The 22,014-nt window shown below is 40.0% G+C and overlaps 2 protein-coding genes across 2 annotated transcripts; both read right to left on the bottom strand.

The window, feature by feature from the left end:
* Nucleotides 1-950: 950 nt before the first annotated feature.
* On the bottom strand, nt 951-2,404 carry LOC116247048 (aspartyl protease AED3-like). The gene has a single exon (XM_031618996.2). It carries the CDS (start codon nt 2,384-2,386, stop codon nt 1,109-1,111), a length of 1,278 nt encoding a protein of 425 aa, XP_031474856.1. The 5' UTR covers nt 2,387-2,404; the 3' UTR covers nt 951-1,108.
* Nucleotides 2,405-17,753: 15,349 nt separating this feature from the next.
* Nucleotides 17,754-19,485, bottom strand: LOC116246769 (aspartyl protease AED3-like). The gene has a single exon (XM_031618631.2). It carries the CDS (start codon nt 19,398-19,400, stop codon nt 18,135-18,137), a length of 1,266 nt encoding a protein of 421 aa, XP_031474491.1. The 5' UTR covers nt 19,401-19,485; the 3' UTR covers nt 17,754-18,134.
* Nucleotides 19,486-22,014: the final 2,529 nt, after the last annotated feature.

Below are 22,014 nucleotides of genomic sequence, written 5' to 3'. Positions count from 1 at the left end.
AATTCGTGTAGGATGAGGCATTTGAAAGATTGGTTTTGATTGGTGTTTTTTATTTTGGAAGTAGCTTGGTTTGAGAAATAGCTTGATATCTGGAAACGACTTGTATTGATATTTTCAAATTGGCATGTATTGCTTTTTTAAAATAGCTTGACATTTGGAAATATATATTTCCAAATGGGCATGGTGAAAAGTGAATTTCTTTTGTGATTTTGGATTTGACCAAAATCCTTGTTTTCAATATAGGGGTTTCTTTTTGAAACCATACTAGATAAATATTTTTGTTAATTGCTGATTTTCAAAATAATGGGGATTTCTGAAATTTTCAAAAATAAATGGGCAAGCTCATTTCGATTGCTATGTTCCATTTTCAAGATGAACCACACCCATAGATTGAGTGAACCCAATTCTTGTGGAATCGATTTAACGAGATCATGGAGTCCAAATCGTTGCACATTCAAGGAGTATGGAAACACTCATGCTTCATTATATTAGATCATTAGATCAGATGGTCTTTATAAATAAGCTGGGTAACTTTGGCTATCCAAAATCATCATTCAATTTTCACACACGCATACATAATATACACATTCAGTGTTTAGAGAAATGCAGTCGTGGCTTTGGTCAAGAATCAAGGAGCAATTTCAATTCATGAAAGAGAAATAGCAAGGATGCTTGGTTCGGTTATTAGATCCACTTGTGGTTAATCATGTTTGCTTTTTTTTTTTTTTTTGCCATTGGACTCTATGTATTCATATTTTCCCTTTTCTTCCTTCATTTTACCATTCTTATGGGCAATATATTATTCACTTTAAATGCTTCTGTTTTCTTATTTGCATTATATTCTTGTTCACTCATTTTTTATCTTCTTTTCAATGTCATCCTAATATTCTCCCAAGAAATACGATGAAAACTATAAAAATAGTTTGGCATCTCCAGAAACAGTCCAGCAATGACACAAGAGGAGTAACAGAATTAAATTCTGACGCAAGGACGGACACTTCTTAACAAAATGACAAGCAGAGAGCGGTTATGGTATACCAAAGCAAACAAGCAAAAACAGCCATCTCTCTCAAGAGAAGCTTAAGGTGACCGACTCGGGGCCGGTTCACTAGCTGCAGAGCTCACGCGACACACCGATACGGGAGTTGGCTACGTCGTAGAGAACCCTGTGGTTCTGCTGCTGGTAGGAAGCGATGACGTTCACCACCGAGTTGACGTTGTCCGGCGCGGAGGCCATGGCCAGGCAGGTCGTCGTCCCGTAGCTGCTGTGTATGACGACGTTCTCCCTCGGCAGCGTCACGAACATCCCGTCGAAATGGAACGAGATCGTCGGCGGCACGAACGGCTCGGTGAAACACGTATCGTACCCACCCAGCGACGAGACGGGCAGGTTGATCCGCTTCCGGAACTCGTCCCGGACGGCGGCGTAGGCCGGCGCCACCAGCCGAGTCACCATCGTGCCCGAGTCGAATATGGTGCCGGCGCCGGTGGTGGGGTCGAACGCCAGAGCGCTGGGAGGGAGGTTCACGAACCTGCGCCCGACTCTTATGGCGGTCATGTTGACGTAGTACAAGGTGGGCCTGCTGGGGTTGGTCAACAACGGAGTGAAGTCGATGCGTGTCGGTTGGCCGACCGGTCCAAGACGCAGCGTACCGGTAAAGCTGGAGGACCTGAAGCTGGGCAGGCAGTAGGAGAAGGTGTTCCGGTAGAGATTGCCGGCCTGTGACAGAAGCGAGAGGGGGCCTCGGCCGAGTCCCAGCAGGCCCTGAGACAGGACCGGCTTCCCGGTCACCTGCCGGAGGCAGCCGAAGGCGTATCTGGGCAGGGTGTCGTCGGCAAGTGCAAGCGAGTCCAGAGACATGAGGCCCTCAAAGGAGGAAGCCCCATAGGTCGCCTTGAACCTACACCACGGCGCGGCGCAGAAGGAGTTGGGCGCCTGTCTGCACTGCGGCATGGCGCAGTGGAGGGGCCGGAAGGAGGAGGAGTTCTTATGGGCGAAGGGGGTGGGATTGGAGCAGCCGATGCAGCCGCTGCAAGGAACCCAGGCCGCGTCGTAGCTGGTGTCCATGGCCATAAGCAGGGCCTGGCCGGGGGTGCCCACTTTGGCCTTTACCAGATAGCTGCCGGCTTGGTGGAACGGGGTGCCGGAGGCGATGGTCGCCTCCTTCTTGGCCGCGAGGCTGTCGAGGAAGATGAGACGAGCCTTGTCGTGGGCATCGATCTGGTCGAGCGAAGGCAGAGAGGATTTGGAGAGGTGGCTGCTGATGGGGATGATAGTGAGAGTGGTGGGGAGACGTGGGGAGGCATTGCATTTGCACAGGCAGAGGAGAGTGAAGAAAAGTATGAACGGGAAGGAGGAGGAGGAGGAGGAGGAGGAGCTCGCCATGATTTAGTTGCATTTGATGGGTGGTATGAATGGAGTAGGAACTAGGAACCGCCATATATATACACATATAATGTATAGTTAATAATTTCAGTATGATCGCGTCACATTGTCTTCTTGTTTTCATCTTCTTTTGTCTTGTTAGCTACGCTGCTCCTGTTCTTAGATAGCATTTTTTGTAGGGTTAAGAGGCATTTGATAGACTTTGATTTCAAATTACCTTTTCTCAATAGAAAATCTTTTAAGATCCGAGGATTTCAAGTTTTCCTAAGGTTTATGAGGTTGAGCATGGGGTTGGATCTTCCATGGGTCTGATTCCGTTTTATATGTTTTTTTAATATTATTTTTTTATAATAATATATATTTTATTATGATTAATTATTTTTATGTTTTATTTTATATTTTAAAAAATATATATTTATTTTAATTAAGTGGAATTAAGTTAAACCCGAGCTTAAGTTTCAGGTGTCAAGTCCAGTTTGAACTGCAGTTACAAGTTGGGTTTAGACCTTTGTCTCTTCAAACTGCAGTTACAAGTTGGGACCCGACCGATGTTCAGACCTTTGTCTCTGCTCTGCTCCTTCAAAACAATCACTGCAGCTACGGCGGAGGGAGGGGGGCTCTACGGCGGAGGGAGGGGGGCTCGTGTGGCCCACTCCAATTAACTTAAAAAAAATTACATTATAAAATTTAAAAATTTTTAGTTGAGTAATATATTTTTTTTAGATTCGAGTTCAGTTTGGCCCTACTCGAATAAATTCGTTGAATCGTTTGGCCCACCTCTTCACTCCGCTCTTGACTGCAGCAACTAATATATCTTGGAATATTTGCCGATACGTAAAAAAGAGAGCTTTGTAAAATTATGTTTATAAAATAAAGGTAAATTATTTGATTTTAACGTTTTTAAAGTACTACAAAATGTTTTTTCTAACAGATGCATGGGACCTAGCCGTTCAGCAACAGAATAGGACTCAAATGCCGAAATTAACGACACTGAAACCGTCATATTGATTGGTCATGTACTTCGTACTTTCTCTTCATTTACTTGCCTTGCCATCAGCACTGGATGGAAAAGATTTTTGAGTAAAAAATAAAAGAAAAAAGATATATTTCGTTTATTCATGTAACAGTTGGCATGCTTTTTGGGTGACTAACATGTTAACAATTAATTTTTTTTTTTATAAAAAAAAAAAACTCAAAAGACCCATTCTCCGTCTTCACCCACATTAGCATTACTCATTGCAATTATGGACCTTTTAACTTAAATACGGCACTTCACCACTTTAAGCTTGGAGGCATAAAGACACGCGTCTTTACAAACCCTTATCCTGGCCAGTTACGCTATATATGGCTTGAGGTAATAAATTACTCATTTTGAACAATAATATATTGCAATATATTTTAGTTTTTTTAGTTTATTATTTCTTGTATTGTGGATTAAATTTTCCAGAATGTGTTTCATTGGAATCATGGCTGTGTACACATTTGGGAAAAGAAAACAGTTTTTGCAAACGTAACACATTAAAAATCAAAATGTTGATATACGATAAATGAATTTTTTTAAATATTTACATGTAAATTAAAAAAAAAAATTGAATGGAGGCCATGCCCCTATCGACCTGCCCTTGGCTCTACCCCGGCCAGTAACCAGTAATTATTTGTTCCTTGTGTGGACTAACCTAGGTTTGCATAAGGAAATTCAAAGATGACAACCACTAAAATGAGTTTCCACAAGGGATTGGTCCTTACCAAGAAAATATCCTGCGTTTGAGATATAGAATTGCGTGACTTCTTAATGGTTTTTGGCTGTTGTTGAACACTAGAAATGCAGGGAGATCCGAAAGTCAATTGTTTTCAGAATAATTTTGGAATTTTGTGACTTCTTAATGCTTCGTGGCTTATCGAACCACAAGAATTACAGAGAGACCCAAAAGTCAATTTTGTTTAGTTTTGTTTTGGAACTTTGGGACACGGTTTGCTCTGCGCCAAACGTAAACTTATAAATGCTTCATATTAACGAATCTGAATCTCTTGATTTGTGTGGAGATGGAAAAATAAAATTAAAAATACGAGCATTTGCACGTATCTTTGCATATATGTTTGCCCATGAGCTTTTAGGATTCTTAGATTTTTTCCTTCAACTTTGAATGGAACAATCCTTCAACCTCTTATAACATATTGCCTGATGCATTACATCGTGCAGTTGTGATTAGATGGAGATCTGAATGGCCAGAGGATTTCACCACCTTTCTCAACTCATACACACACACACACACACATATATATATATATATAAATTTAATCAGCCAGCTGTCAAATGGTACAAGATGATTAAATTTTTAAAACCCATCTATATAAGTTTTTGGCTTATATATATTTTAACTAGAGGATAGCAAATTGAAGTTGGATCATCTTGATTGGTTCAAACTCTCTTGGAGTTATACTCCACATAATTCTTTTGTGCTTGCTTTTTAGCGAATAATATAATGCGTAGAGCAAGTTGTTTTTAATCCTGCAGTTTTTACACTACATAAAAAATAGTTCCATTTGTTTACGTTGTGCTGTAAAACGCGATACACGGCTCTGATACCAATTCTGACAGGACAAGCGCGTGTAAGTAAATACAGCCATTGCTTGGTAGATAATTTATTCATTGATTATTTAAGCTAGCTATCTAGTTTGCCTCCCTACGCCATAGATATGTGCTTTGAATATACATGAGGTTTTCCATAGCCTATTTTATGGCTAGGATAAAGGAGAGCGTTCCATTTTACCCAAGATTTTTTCACATGACTGAACATCCATGTTCCAACTTTTCCAGATTCACCGCGGAAAACACGCTGGGGCATTCCCTGGAAGAAGCGCGTTCTTCTCCAAGGATTTTTCAGCGACCGAGAGTCCCCTGTCGCAGCTTTTCCGATTCAATCATGAAAACATGGTGAGACGTCCCATGTCACAACCCAGTTCTCAAATAAACTGATTCTTTTCCAAGGATGTCTGAGACTCTGAATGACACTGAAACCTAGTTTTAATAGTTGAAAATGTCTTAGTTTACAACTCAGACAGAACAAAATGGGTTGTAGAACTCCGGTCCTTGTCGGTAAGGGTGAACAACGATCGAGCTCAACTCGTTAAAAATCGGCTCAAGAACGAGTTTGAGCGGGAGTCATTTGCTTGATCGAATGACAATAGTTGATCATGTTTTTGGCCCAAAGAGGCTCAATCCACTGCAAGTCTACTTTTAGGATTTAGAGGAAAGTGGTATACTCATCAACTAAAATGTCACACCTGCATCATTTGCAATTCAGGAAACCATAAGAATCGATCTGATTACCAGACTTTGATTACTTGCTTGCAAAATTATCCTGAGTGATTTAATGGAGGAATTTTGTTATTTGTATGATGTTATTAGCAGTGGTTGATATGAAATTAATAGAAGAACAAGTTGAAGGCTAATTCGTGGAGATTTGTTATGCACCCATTTATTAAGTGTTTTTTTTTTTTTCTAAAATTCTGCCTACGATCACTTTTCCCACCTGAGAACCGATCAATCATGTCGGAAAAAGGGGGAGAACACACATGCATACACCCTAAGAATTGGTAGCTGATTTGAAATGAATCTGTACGTCGGGAGCAGTTCATGTGCGAGTTTGAATGGATCCAAACTAATTAGGATACAAGAAACTAAAGAGGAACCGGATCAGATTCCTCTCATTCTTTTTGTCCATATCTTTCCAGATGCACATATGGACACGTACCTCTTATTTGATGCCAATCAATGTGTACCCTCTTTGATTTTCCAACTGCCACATTTTTGTCTAGATCTCGGATCAGGGCTCGGCCACGTGATCTGGTTTTCCGGATTGCTCTTATATAGTTGCCGGCCTTCTCTTTAACCTGTCATTGCCTGCACGTTCAATTTCGAGCTTGGCCAGCTTCAACTCGATTCGGCTAAAAAAACCTCGAGCTCCTTATAGCAAACTCGAACTCGAACTTGACTTGTTTAATCCATTTAACTCGTTTAGGCGTTAACTCATTTAACGTTAACTCGTGTAAGCATTAACTCGTTTAACTCACGTTAATTAGTGTAACTTGTGAAACTGGTTTTGGTAATATTATATAAAGTACCGGTTCGCGAGTGGAATTGAGTTCCTAAAACTCGAATTCGACTCGTTTATCGTTTCAAGTATCTTTGTAAGCTCAAACGCAACTCGTTTATAAACGAGTCAAGCACGAGCCAAGTTTTTTTGAGTGAGTTCGAGTCGAGCTGGAGTTGGCTCAACTTGTTGTGCAGCCCTTCTAAATTATGAATAATCTAGAGGCAAACGGGAGAGGCGAGTAGGCAATGACACTTGCTAAGACTGAAGGCCTAAGTTCGATCAGGCTCTACTAGTTTTGCCGATCATCGGACACACTGCTCACCGTCCATGACCTCTTTTTTAAAGATGGAGAATAATTTTGATGCAGAGAAGGTTAGCTTGCATTGGAGGTTACTTGGAAGAGAAATTTTCGCCATATTCATACAATAATTTCTCGGAGAGGCGTGGTATAACTGTTGGGACTAATGGCTGGTAGGCAACAGTGGCGCATCTCCGTTGTAGCCAGTATGACTAGCCAACCAAATTATAGAAACTTTATTAGTTTTCAATTTTTTGCATATGAGTACTCTTTAATGTTTTAAATTTAAACTTAAAAATGCCATTTAATTAGAAATCTCTAGCTCCATCACTGGTAGGCCCAGTATGCTCGGAAAGCTTCCGAGCTTGGAGTAGTTTCCAAGTAAAATATGAAAAATAATGAAATTCCATGCAACTACTTTTTATTTATTCCTTTTACGTTCTACTCAGATATACATCCCTGGTTTCATTTTTAGTATTTTGAAACTTTATTTTCCTAATTATAGAAGAAGTGCCTTATAGACTCTACATAATTATTTTCTTCCAGTTGCTGTAACGTTACCTAAGAGAAAATTTTGGTCTTTAATTGAGATTTTTTATGGAGATGGGGATAGATGAAAGCTAAAGAAATGGTGCGTTGGAGACTTAAATTATGATTTATATAGCTACAAGCTGCCAAGGTAGGCCCTCGATGTGGGTTCCTTTGCTTTCGCCATATTTGGCGCCCTGAATTTTCGACGGGCATACTTTAATTTGTAATAAAAGTTTCCGGCCTCTCTCCGGCAATTTTGGAAGGTAATGCAACTTATATCAATTGTATAATAATTTTTGAAAGGAAAAACCACCTTCATGTAAAACCCTCAAGATCACATACCCTTATGCTTACATAGCTCGAGCTTGGTTTTTAGGATGTGAGTAAAACCATCATACATTCTTAAACTCGAGTGAGTGTCATATTTACCACAATTTGTAGTTTAGACGAATAACATATGGAGTGTGAAAGTGACCAAGAATGGAACTTGAAATTTTGCGTTGAAGGGGTTGAAATATAGTTTCAAAATTTTAACAAGGGTTGAAATATAATTTTTCAAATTTTTTATATACGTTAAACTAAAATTTTAAAATTTATATATAAGTTTTAAAATTCTTTAGAATCTGATTAGGGAGAGGGGCCAAGGCCCCTACTGACCCCCTGCCTCCACCCCTAAAAATGACCATGAGATTCAAACCTTCCACCCCTTGAATAGGAGCCGCCTTGCCACCAGATTGTGATTAGAGTAATAATTTATTTATGTTCATTCGTTCAAGAATCTGTTTGAATTTAAATTCTTTCCAACAAATCCTACCATCAGCTGCCATTTAAGTTCTCGATCATTGGATTTTTTCTTTTTTAAGTTAAACCTCCCTCGATCGATGGCCAAAATTTCTCAACCTTTGTTTCTCAATTAATGGCGGCACGTTTCTACATGTTCACAAATTATTTAGACAAGTTCTCTCTCTCTCTCTCTCTCTCTCTCTCTCTCTCTCTCTCTCTCTCTCTTTTTCGTAAGGTTTACAATATGTCCTACAAAATAAATAAAGTTTTCAGAATCATTGGAATTCAATAAGGTCATGACTTCAAGTCTAGCATATATTAGGGTTAAACCTCTAGGAGTCTCCTGGTGTTTAAATCCAACTTGTTGTCTTACATTTATTGAGATATGGTTTTAGACCTAGATCCAATACTTTGATTCAGGATCCTATTTTAAACGTGTAGCAAGATCCATTATACAAACTCAAAATCCGATATTGCTAGATCTAGATTTCACCAAGCTTTTGAGATCTAAATATGAGGTCAACAATCCAAATCTGATAATTTTAGATTCAAAATCTAGTTGCTTCAAATCCCTTGTAGCATCCAAACTTGGCTATAGACCCTAAGTTCAACATTCAATATCATTTGATATTTGATCCAATATCATTTGATATTTGATCCAATTAATTCAAGATCTAAACATAGTTTACGCTTTCTAGACTAAGTTTAGAGTATCGGACCTAGCTGAGGTTTTAAACATGGGTTCACTATAGTGGATTCAGTGTCTAGTCTTGAGGAAACATTGAAAGAAAGTCTTGTAGGGTCAGGAAAAGAGGATGTAGTTCTAGGTTTCAGGAATTCAATAGACGATTCTAGGGCCGGTCTAGGCTAAGCCTTAGATGACATGCAAGGGTCGGACCTAGGTTTTTGATCCTGATTATGTATGAGTCTAGGATTTTAGATAGCAACTTTGTAAAAGAACTTGTTTTGAAATACATTTTATGAAAACTCGATTTGAAAGTGTATCTGCATGGAGACTAAGCTAGGTTCAGTCTTTCACATGCTAGGGTTGTTGCCTCAAGGTATGGTGCTGGGTCTACTTATGATTCATGCCGCATATTTAAAAATTTGGTGCAATGTAAGCCTAATTCTAGCATATTGTATCGAAAATAAATCTACATGCTTGATGCAAACTGAAATTGAAATCTGGAAATTGAAATTAAAGCTAGAAACTAAAAGAGGGAGAGAATGATAGAGAGGCATATCAATCTTGATGCTACCATATGGACTGAAAATTAAATTTAATCTATTAAAGCAGGAAATATTTGGACTATCACATGGCTTATTCAAACTATCCTAGCCTAAGCAAGAAATAAATTAATCTGAACATGCTAAAAGCAGAAAAGAAAAACCTAAGGCATGATAAGAAAGAAAAAAGGAAGGAAAATACATGAACAACAGATGCCTAAACTAGACTGCTGCCATGACCCCAACTGATTGTTGATTCTGGGAAGGTTTCTTGGTTGAGTGCTACTATAGCTAAAATTCATGATCTAGCATAAATTTTAAGAGCCTAAAAGAAAATTTAAACTTTTCCTGACATTACTTGGGCACCCATTTGGGTCTTCTCCAAATTTGTTGCACTCACAAGTAGCTTAAGGGGTTGTCTATGGATTAGAAATATGGAATGAGAAATAAGAACCTGGAAACTTATTTCCAGGAGAAATGGAATGGGAAATTTCCGTCCTATTCCATTTTTGCCGAGTGTGTGATAAGCTTGGAAGATGTTTTCTAGAAACATTCTTCTTAGCTTGGTAGCATGAGATGGAATTGGAGAGGAAGAAGGCAAAGGCAACCAAGGTAAAGAAACAAACATTCTCTATGCAGCCTCCAACAGCAATTTTTTTGGCCCAGAAAATCTCGTCCGACCCCTTGGGGTGGGACTAAATTTCTGGAAATATCATTCTAGGAATCATCTCAACGTTCTTTTTTTTTTTTCATCCCATGTTTGACGAATAAGAATCATTTTTGAAAATTTAAATTTTATTACCATCACCACAGCATATTTCCTGTCCATCAAACGGGCCCTAAGAGAATCATGTATATTGACTCGCGTGCACCCCGGGCGGGGTGGGGGGTAGGGGTGATAAACTCCCCTTTTATAGGTTCTTGGAGTTGAGAACTCTGGGATTTTGGATACTAGATTAAACTTTTGGAGATTCATGCCCTCCCACAGACCATAGGTTAAATGCTGAAAACTTTATTGCATACCCTACATTCTTTCAGACATAAAACAAAATTTTATTAGTTCCTTAGTCATTTTTTGATGAAAATCAATTGTGTCTGAAGTAGACTGATCATTTGAGAATTTTGCACCGTCCATGAACAACAGTTTCTGCAAACATGTAGCATATAACATGAAATTGAAGGAGAAATAATGACACAAAACCTTGTATTATATGTGGCACTAAAAATGAAAGTGTCTAAGTTCACTGAATCTAAATCTTGGACCAAGGTTAGATTCTTGAGATATCTAAAGCAAGATCTAGATTCGAGAGAAAGTTCTACAAAATAGATCTAGACATGATATTCTGATTTGGATTTGATATCTAAAGCATAGATCTAAAAATGAGACATGAACCTTAATCAGATACATGTTACAGTTCTAGAAATTGATATGGAGATTTAGATTGAAGATTTGGACTCCGCTTGCCTTAACTTGGCTCTTTTTGAGCTAGGTGGGCCCATATTCAGTCAGTGCTAGTGTGACCTGGGCTGGGTTCAGTTCTGGACTTGGTCTGCACCTAGGCTAAGCACAGGGTTCTGTTGGACTCAGCCTACTAGGTTCAGTTTTAATGCTCGTATCAACCCTAACTCAGGTTAATGTAGCTCCCAACTTAGGTTTATGTTGAAATATTCCTTGCATGAAGAGAACAGTTTTGGCCCTGGTGTAGAAACTGGATTCTATCGTTTATGAGGGCAAACTGGCCACACTAGACATGGGTCATACTCAGTTCTAGGGGCGTGCTCCGTTCTAGGTTAAAATTCCATCATTTACCCCCTCAAAAAATGAATTTTTCTAAACTGATGGGTCTCAAAGTGACTTAGTTTAGAGTGGTGACGAACGGTAAAATGGGAAATCAAGATCTTAGGCATGCTGTCCCAAACCAAGCTCAGAAAAACTCATGATGTGTATTTGATCAGAGTGGTGCAAAGAAATTGGAAATCTGACTGTTGGATTGATCTGAAATGAACTTGGAAGTTGAGTTGCTCACTGAGTAACATGTCTAGAAACAAACAACATTAGTAAATTTGAAAAAATAAAGTTCAGCTCAATATGGGAAGAGATAATTAGAACTAAGTTAAACATACTTAGATCTTGTGCTAAGAACATGGTCCTCTAGCTAGGTGTATCTTGACTTGTTCTGGTTAGGCTGAGATGGAGCTTAGAACCTACCAAATAAGTGAGAGATTGTTAATGCAGTTGACAGAGCAACTGCCCTAGAACTAAAATATGGATTTTAGAATTGAAAGCAACTTTGGAAATACTGAAACTGCATTGAGGTACTGAATCTATGATGAATTTGACCCGATCTGACAGGGTCCTCGAAGTCTATAAATAGCTAGTGACTTGGTTTGTTAAACTGCTCAGATTGGAGTGAGCTGGTTCCGAGTTAAGTATAGGTTGACAGACTGACTCTAATGGCTCTTGAAGACATGTAAAGGTAAGAATTACTTTAATTGAGCTGGATTTAAATAATTCTCAGTCTTCTAAAAATCAGAGAAAATCAAAGTGAATTTCAAGGGGAAAATGGTCATATGACCAAATTGGCATTTTAACTGCCTCTAGATGTCCCAAATTCTAGGTGTTTGATATCCTAGGTGTTTGATATCCAAAAGGGTTGTGGTGGACCATAGTTCAAAATGGACAGCCCTATGTTTGAAAAACTCAGTTTAGAATTTCATTGTGGGGTGTGAAATTGTCATTTAGTCATCTGGCCAACTAAAAATTAAGCATCCATATATAAATGCACATAACACATTTCTAATGCTCCTATAATGACTTTTTTTTTTGGCAACAGACTTTTGATTTTTTAGCCATTTGACATCCAACAATATATATATATATATGGTGGAAGCGACACTACGAAAGAACCAAAGGAAGCCAGGTAGCAAGAAGAAAAATGAAACCACGGGAAGGTTAAAAAAGTCAGGATAGGGATGCAAATGATGAGAAGTCAGCAAGGCGTTGGAAAAGAAGAAGGGCGGAAAGCAGGTCACACCAAAAGTGAGAGGGAGAGGTGTGAGAGATGAAACTACTTCAAACACTAGGGGAAGGTAGGTTAAATTTGGAGCAAATGAAAAAGGTGATGGGAGAGTGCTCAGCTGCCAGACGCCACCATCAAGAATACAGAGAAGACTCACAAGCTCGACTAAGGTCAGCATCCCCAAGAAGACGTGGAAAGACAACCATATCCCAACATGCAAGGCAATCTGAAGGCCGATCACCATCCCAGATAAAATTATGAATGATTTTGTCAAACCTATTCAGAATAGCTATAGGAGGTCGAAAGACCGCCAGAACATGGAGGGGGACAAGTGCAAGACAGTGTGTAGCAAGAGTAATACGACTTGGGAGAGAAAACATCTTTTCCTGCCAACATTGAAGGTGATCAACAAGCTTCTGCTCCACTCCATTCTAAAAAAAGGGTGCAGTAGGCGACAAGGTAATCTGAAGACCCAAATAGTTTATAGGCAGGCCAGCAACCTTACACCCAAAACAAACTTTTGCAAGAAGTACCTTGACAATATTCACGTGTATAAAGGAAAGGTGACACTTAGAGGAATTAATAGAAAGACCGAGATGAGCTCAAAAATCCGAGAATTAGTGCCAAACATGAAAAAATTGTCAGCATACTAAAAGGTGAAGAAGTGTGTAAGTGGGGGAGTGAATGCAGTGTGATGAAGCTAACGACCGCAGCTTGATGAAATAAAGTAGAAAAGCACTCGACAACTAAGTTGAAAAGTAAAAGCGATAACGGACAACCCTACCGAAGGCTACATCCGAGACAAAAGAAATCACCATACAACCCATTGAAGGAGACCGCAAGCTGGGCCCAGTGACAAGCAAAAGAATCCACTGCCTAAACAACAGACCAAAAACAAGGTGGGTGAGGAAGTCAGAAAGGAACTCCCAACTAACCGAATCAAAGGCCTTAGAGATGTCCAACTTAAAGATGAAGGAAGGAAGACGTAGACAGTAGAGGGAGTTAACAACCTCATTGGTAGGGAGTTAATAACCTCATTGGGAAGGACAACAGCGTCAAGCAAAAGCCGACCCTTAATAAAAACAACCTAGAAGGGGTTAATGAGAGAGAGAGAGTGTGTATGTGTGTGGTGTATATAAGACCATTAAGTGCTAGACCTATAAGAAATAATCTTAGCATCAATCTTCCCAAGATGGATGGTTGAGACTTGAGAGAACAGCAATGAAAAAAAATGTTAATTAATAAAATACCACATCTCCCTTTTCTCATTTTCTCTTGTCAGCCATTGGATGGTCAAGATTATTGCCAACGGGTCTAATACATAAAGGTCTGGTGCTTACTTAGAAACACTTGGTAGATTAATTGTGCTAGAAGGGTAGCCCTGAACATAGACGCGGCTCGACCTACAAAACCTCAAGCTCGAACTAGGCTCGAACTCAAATCAAGCTCGGCTCGACAAAATACTGCCAAGCTCGTCCAGCTTGACTCGATGGTTTGATAAACTCGTTTATCTTTCAACCTGATTCTTTTAAATGTTCTCATCGAAGCTAGTTATAAAGAAAGCAGAAAAATCAGAGATTCAGAATTACATGAACAGCAAAACATTATAAAACAAAAATAGATTAATTATATGAATAAATCAAAATGATGGATTTGCATGAACACGGTATAAAGTTCTCAAATCTCTACCAAGAATTTGTAGACTGCAATGCACAAGGGCTGAAAATGATTGATATTCTTGAAAGATTTATGACAAAGTCTTTGGGCGACGCCAATGAGAGGGAAATAGAAACTGCAAAGCAAAGAAAACTCGTGTGTTTTGGGTTTTCATCTCAGCTCAAACTCGATGGCGAGCAGAGTTTTAACGAGTCAAACTCCAGCGTTGTTCAAGCCTATAGAAGAGATGATCATGGCCAATGGCACTATGCTATGTGCTCAAACTAAGCAAGACCATGACGTTCATTTTTTTTATCAAAATGACGGCCATCGTTTGTTTGTATTGCACTGCCGCTATGTATAATTTCTTCTTAAATTGAATTGGTAATATACACTGGAACTAGTCGTCTAACGACACTGAAAATTTAGAATGAATATAGCTGAAAAACACGGAGCAAAAGTTTGGCCGACAACATCGTTCAGGCCCCTTCCCGGCGTTATGAGAAACTTGCCTGTTCTTAAATGAAAAAAATTCGAGTACACTAATTTTTGGAATGTGAGCATTCCCGTAGAATTTAGTGATTGACCTACCGTCCTCTAATATATATTTATGGTTGACGTACGAATATGAAGAATAGGACATTGATAATGGTCGGAACGTGTTTACTGGAAATATATCGCTGTCGGGAAAGAACAATTCATGAAATACTGGCGACAGCTATTACTGTTGGGGCTTGTGAAGGACAGATGCAAGTCTGTAAATTTTTCAGTGACACAACAATTCACAAAGGCAGTGAAAGTGAACTAGGGAAATATATATCATGAGTCAATTATTTTTCCATCAGCTTCTTATATGCTATATTTATCTACATTTTTCCAATGTGAGAGCCACATGGTGCATTGACAACCACTGACCTTGATTTCATTATATATATCTTGAGATTACGGGTTCTGCTGTAGAGTCAAGTTGACCATTTCTTGTCCCCTCTATCTCACTTTCTCTCTCCCTCACACATGCACACAGTCATACATACAGTGATACAGGCACCTGCATCAAGGCAACTTGTGAGTGTGTGTGTGTGCAGTGTGCAGGTGGGAGAGGAGGAAGCAATTTGCCTTTCATTTTTGCACCAGGCGTACTTGCTTATCAAGTTTGAGGGATTCAGATTACGTTTTGTGGGCTACACTGATATTTTAAAAATATTAGGCACGTAAGCGTGCAAAGTGAGAGGCATATAAGTCACCTTCTATATCATTAGTTTATAGCATTAGTTCCACGGTATCATAATCATCTCACAACCTTTTTAAAAAAACAAAAACAAACAAAGAAAGATGTACCAATGAGATTATGGCAACTTACAAGAGGAAATGAGGAAGCATGGTACTGGTTGCCTGCAGGAAGGTTGTGAGTGCCCTAGGTCCAATATGGTTGCCTTTGCTCCACAAGAGAAACAAATAAGGAGGCCCGTTGAAGAGTTAATTAAGTTCAAACCAAAACTCTTGCCTCGTTTAGGAGCACGCCGCAATGCCAAAGGAGCCGTTAATTCCCCTCAATATTTCCCCTTGTCTTCAAGGTCTAAGGCTGTATTAGGGCATGGGTGTAGGGATACCGTACATTCATTTCAGTGTTGTGCACCCCAAAAAGTATAGCTAAGCCTAGGCATAAGGCCGGCCCGGCCACACCCAATCAGATAAGGAGTCAGGTTTGGGCCAACCCAACACCTGAACCCGGATTTGGGCTTGACCCGACACTTGAAACCCGAGCATGAGCCCAATAAATTAAAAGAATATATTTTTAATATAAAAACAGTATATATATAATTAATTAATTGTAATAAAATATTATAATTAATGTAAAAATTATATTAAAAAATATTATCAAGCCTATCCGAGCTGGCCTGATAATTGATCAGGCCGGCCCGATGCCATTTTTTCGGGCCCGAGTCGGGTCCGGTACCAGGTGCCGGCCGGGTACCCAGCCTGACACCCAGCCTTAGGTGTAGCTCCTTTAGGAAATGACAATATATATATCTGCACATAAAAATTTTTGCCCTTTTCAATCAGATCTATATATGTATAAAGAAAAAATGATAATGGCTTGCAAATTAATGGTTTCATATCTTAAAAATTTGTGAAGAACTGTGCCTATATAATTTTTTTTTCTCCGGTTCGTTGCTTCTTGTTCCTAGCCGAAGAGAAGTAGGCTATGTTAAGGTTCACCTGCAGACTAGGTATTTTGGATTAAACATTGGCTCAAACAATCACCTTTGAGATAATTTATTCTCCATTTGAACAAACTAAATTAACTTGAAATTGACATGTTTAACTTTGCTGGCTTTTTAAATGAACTTGATGAAAAATGATTCCACTTGTTGGATTACCAGCTAGCACCACCCTTCTCGAGGGGTCTCATCGTTAGTGCTCCATCTAGGCATAAAATTTGTCAAGAAACATTGGCGGAGATAGCCTATAACAAATTTATAGGAGAAATTCAAAATTTCATGGCCATAACTTCAAAATTACATGTAATACCCAAATCAGACCTTTACTGGTGACTCAGTGCCCCTCAGCCAAAGATCCTGGCTCCGCCACTGGGTCATAGAAACTAGTTTGATGGCTCATTTATAGTAAAGCAGATATCAGTTCTTTTAATATTTGTATCAAATAATTTATGAATCAATTAGGATGAGTTTTCTTTACATATTTGGTGCTTGGTTGTTTATAATAATAAATAGAGGTAATTTCTTGGTGAAATTTGGAAAGATCTAATCTTGGATCCATACGGCCCTGAAATGGTGGAGGACACAGAAGATGAAATACAGAGGTACCTTAACTGCACTCAGCTGCCATCCACTTAAATGTGCACTCACAGTGGCCATCATTTTGGTCGACCGGGTATGACCCACCTCACATGCATGTGAGCATAAGAAGGCGCGCTCCGAGGGCTTGGGGCACATTGAAGGTGCGGCTGTCACTAGTTCGAAACCTGGCTATGCTCTTAATTTGTCCCATAAAGGAAGGGGTCCTACGTGCAAGTTGAAGCCTATAGCAATTTGACTGTCCGATACTGCCGCAGTTCCGGACCCTGTAAGCAATGAAAAAGATTGGAGTCTTGGCTCTCACCTAAGTGGTCGGATAACCCTCAATTTCACCGAAAATTCTGCTAATAAGACATTAAAATTCCCATTATTGATTCTCAAAACCTTAATCTCAAGAAAAATAAAAATAAAAAAGTAAAGATGTGAAACCTTAATTGACATGGACGATGACAAGAAAAGAAGTTTCAGTGAAGGGGATCGACTATACGTCAGTAATGTTTCCTCAGCACTGACATTCAAATAGAAATGCCAGTAAAAATGAAATTTTCACTTGAAAAACGTTTGTAAAGATGAATGTTTACTGACACGATTTTTTTTTCAAGAGTCAGTAAATACCTGTTTTTTTTAGCTCTTTATGGGCTTCAAGTGGCATCTATTCCTTTACCATTCTAAGTTACGTTGCCTCTTAGAAGTGAAAATCTTTTAACTTAAAAGGCACTGTGAATTTCTACCGATTCAAGAAAGGAGGAAGAATAAATTGTTTTCAGAGTCACTGCACCTTTGCCACGGAAGTTGTCCCCCCTTCTTCTTCTTCACCTATCGTAGTCGTACTAATAAAGGAAAAACGCCAAAATCGAGGTCTTCAGTACTAAGCTTAACCTAATAAGCCAATTTAAGTGAACGCACCTTTGTTAACTTTTTCTATCTCCCGGCACCTTAAACTAATCCGATTCATGATTGAAGAGGGAAATTAAAGATACAGACTCAGACTTTAACTTTGGTAAAAAAAAAACACACACAAAAAAAAAAATTGGATTTCTCACAAGAAAAGGCTGTTATTTTGTAGTTTTGAACATGCCTTTTACCATGACCTGCTACACCCATCAGCACACATTATGGGAAGAAGAACAAAAAAAAAAAGCTACTGAAAGGAACTTGAAAAATGAGAAGCATCAACAAGCAAAGCAATGACGACGGCCGGATTTGAACTAAGGCTGAACAGAGAAGACGAACCGGAAGCAGCCACACACCACGAATGCCCGCGACAAATATCAGGACTTAGCCGCAACCCGAGGTCACGTGACCAACCCGTGGCCATTAGCTGCAGTGCTCACGTGACACACCGAGGCGGGAGTTGGCTACGTCGTACAGAACCCTGTGGTTCTGTTGCTGGTACGAGGCGATGACGTTCACCACGGAGTTGACGTTGTCCGGCGCCGCGGCCATGGCCAGGCAGGTCGTCGTCCCGAAGCTGCTGTGTATGACGACGTTCTCAGTCGGCAGCGTCACGAACATCCCGTCGAAATGGAACGAGATCGTCGGCGGCACGATCGGCTGGGTGAAGCACGTATCGAACCCACCCAGCGACGAGACGGGTAGGTTGATCCGTCTCAGGAACTCGGCCCGGACCGCCGCGTAGACCGGCGCCACCAACCGAGTCACCATCGTTCCCGAGTCGAATATGGTTCCGGCGCCGGTGGCAGGGTTGAAGGCCAGGGCGCTTGAAGGGATGTCCACAAACCTCTTCCCCACTCTTATCCCGGTCATGTTCACGTAGTACAGGGTGGGCCTTCTGGGGTTGGCCAACAGCGGGGTGTACTTGATACGTTTCGGCTGGCCGACCGTTCCGAGACGCAACGAACCGGTGAAATTGGTGGCCCTCAAGTCCGGCAGGCAGTAGGAGAAGGTTTTCTGGTAGAGGTTTCCGGCCTGTGACAGAAGCGAGAGCGGCCCTCGGCCCAGTCCCAGCAGGCCCTGCGCCGGGATGGAGGTTCCGGTCACGGTCCGGAGGCAGCCGAAGGCGTAGCCGGGCAGAGTGTCCTGGGCTAGGCCGAGCGAGTCCAGAGACAGGAGAGCGTCGAAGGAGGAGCCGCCGTAGGTCATGTTGAAATGGCAGTCGGACGTCGCCGGGGCGCAGAACCAGTTCGCCGCCTGCCGGCATTGGGGAGCGCTGCACTGCAGCGGCTTGTAGGTGGAGGACTGTTCGAGGGTGAAGAGGGTCTGGGAGGAGCAGCCGCTGCAGCCGGAGCAGGGGAGCCATGCAGCGTCGTTGCTGGTGTCCATGACCATGAGCAGGGTCTGGCCGGGGGTGCCCACATTGGCCCTGACCAAGTAGTTGCCGGCTTGCTGGAAGGCGCGGCCGGAGACGATGGGAACACTGGTTTTCTTGATGAGGTTGTCGAGGTAGCTCAGGCGGCTTTTGTCATGGGCGTTGATCTGATCGAAGGAGGGGATGGAGGATTGGAGGTGAGGGGTCACGGGGATGAGCTTTAAGTTGGTGGGGAGACGTGGGGAGGCATTGGATAGGCAGAGAAGTGTGAAGAAAATTATGAGGGAGAAGGAGGAGGAGAAAGAGGCAGCCATTGTTGATGGCTTGAGTGGAGATACGGGAGTGAGTTGAAAGGAATGAGCAGGAGCAGGCGAAATATATCAGCGTCTTGGAGAGGGAGGATAATGCATTGGGTTCCTGACTGGATTCCATTAGTTTTTGTTGGGATTCATTTATTAATTATTTACTTTTGGCTTGTCATATGTCCTCTGGCTTTTCCTACCTTCTCTTCTCCTATCTTTCTTGCAGCTGGCTAAGATTCTGCCATCTTGCCCTTAATCATCTTTGGTTTTTCTGGCATATAGAAATGATAAAGCAAGCCCAAGTCATGTTTTTCCTCTTAAATTTGACTTCTTTTTTTGGTGGGCATTTTGAATTTGATCTTGAAGTCCGGAATTTGGTTGAGTTAAGAAGCTTTCAGGGCTCAAGGTGAGATATCTATAGTGCCAAATCTAGGAAAAGGCAGCTTTCTTTTTGGAAAAGTTATACTCTCATTTGGGAATGAATGGGTTGATGAATACTAAGGCATGATTCAACTCGCAAGATCATAGAGTTGGCCAGAGTTTATGTCTGTAATTAACGATATTTCTGTATGTGGAAAGCACTTGTTAAAATTAAAGTGTTCTTGTGAAGGCCTAACACTTCTTCTGTTTACTTCAAAATCGCTAAAATTAATCCCTTTGAGAAAAGCGATTAAGAAGAAAAAAAAAAATCAACTTCAAAAAGTTTTAATGTTGCTATTTCCGAATGACTGTAGCCGTAGTGGCTGCTGCTATCAACCAGTCAATCATAAGTCAAGTCTCTAGTGTTTTCACTTTCCTGGGAAATCTACAGCGGGGAACAGCTTTTTCCTGGAGGAAAGGAGTTTAAGGGTTTTGCAACTATTGCTTGGAATAAAAATAAGATTAGCTATTTTTTTGAGTGAGCATGATGTTAAAGCCCCAAGACTCCCATATTTCCCTTGTCATCGGTGTCAGAAACTACATCGAGACCGTCTGGGTTACTGTACAAAAGTTAGCTTTACTGAAAAAAATACACAGACACACAAAAACAAACATTGTTTGCAACAATTTTGTAAACACAGATAGTAGTGCCAATTACTTGTATCAATATCAGTCTTATTAGATGTTAAATACTTGCATTAATATCGTTGAACAATTAGTTTGGACGTTTATTATGAGTGGGGTTATATGCATGTTTGCATATACTTTCGTTGCTACAAAATTATTTATGGAACCAATATTATTATAAAAAACAAGAGAAAATCCCATGCAAAAAATTTAATGTAAATTTACCATAGTCGAGAATTGGGTAGTGAGGTGTGGGGCTGTTTAGAAGAGGCGCCATGTGTAAAGGCTGCTGCAGCAGCCATTGACAAGAGACGATGGTCAATCACCGAGAACCACGATATTCGTGGGTTTGTATTAGCTGTAAAAGGCCTCCTATTGCACAATCGTATGCGACTTGTGGGCTCCCACCTATTATCTCTCTTTTGTACTACAGCATAATTGAATCAAAGTCCTTTTTTTTTTTCTGTTTTAAATTTCTACCATACAGTTACTGAGCACTTCTTCTCTTATGTACTTGATGAGCATTTATTGAAAAACAAATAAATGGAGGGTTTAACTTCTTACAAGCATAACCCCTCATGTATAACCAATTAAAAACGAGTTGTCTACGCGCACAGTGTCCACGGTGAGTTATCCTAAAATCATGAAAACTTTATGAGCAGAAATATTCATGTACTCTAATTTCTAAAAAAACATCGAAGCGAAAAAATTGGTACCAATGCTAAATGACTAAAGTACCATATCTTCTTTTTCTTTTTTTTTTTTTCTCTCAACCTGCATCTTAAAAGCATAAATGGTCAACATTATTCCTTATTGGCCTGAGAGGGTACCTACCAACAAAGCACAAACATCTAAATTTATGGTTGAAAAGTGGTATCACATGTAAATGAATGATTAGAGAGCGAAGTTGTTTTTATCTCAGGAAACAATCAAACTCTTGATCAATACATATGAACTTAAAACTATTAGAGAAGATGTAAAATTTATTTTAATTTGATGTTTAGATATTGTATTTAATAAACAGAAAAAGTCAGAATTAGAGAAATTGAGTCGACAAAATTAAATACATTTGTCGGATAGAAATTTCCAAACCTTCAACATTTTTTTTATGCCCATTCACCTTTTTGTCTTTTCAACTTTTATCGCCAATGAATTGACCTCAGCTGGATACTTCAGATCAATAGTCTCCAAAGCAATAGAGATAGGTCTCAGTAGCAATGGCCCAATCGTAATTGCAAGTCAGAAATGGGTCCCCACGGTAAAGTAACGGTAGATGCAATGGATAGATTGAAGACGTGTTAACAGGATAAGGTTGAAAATTTCCTCTCCTCAGTTTCAATTGGCAATCAAATTAAAATGATTACTTTGGTTATCTGGAGAATTGGCAATCAAATTTGAATGATTAATTTGATTTTGTGGAGTCACTCTGTCATCTAATCAAGGCCGTCAGCCATTTAAATTAGATGAATGACTGAAAAAAAAACAAGGAAAAAAGTTATAAATTAATATGAAAAAAAAATGTTTATCATCTTTTTCTTTTCTTTTTTCTTAATTGTTGATCATGTTGGATTAAACAGTG

Source organism: Nymphaea colorata, chromosome 2, assembly GCF_008831285.2.
Source record: "Nymphaea colorata isolate Beijing-Zhang1983 chromosome 2, ASM883128v2, whole genome shotgun sequence".
Taxonomy (NCBI): Eukaryota; Viridiplantae; Streptophyta; class Magnoliopsida; order Nymphaeales; family Nymphaeaceae; genus Nymphaea; species Nymphaea colorata.
This window is presented reverse-complemented; position numbering and strand designations above follow the sequence as displayed.

Bases quoted from the DNA above. Each gene is read 5' to 3' on its own strand.
- LOC116247048 (XM_031618996.2), bottom strand. From the start codon at position 2,386: ATGGCGAGCTCCTCCTCCTCCTCCTCCTCCTCCTTCCCGTTCATACTT.
- LOC116246769 (XM_031618631.2), bottom strand. From the start codon at position 19,400: ATGGCTGCCTCTTTCTCCTCCTCCTTCTCCCTCATAATTTTCTTCACA.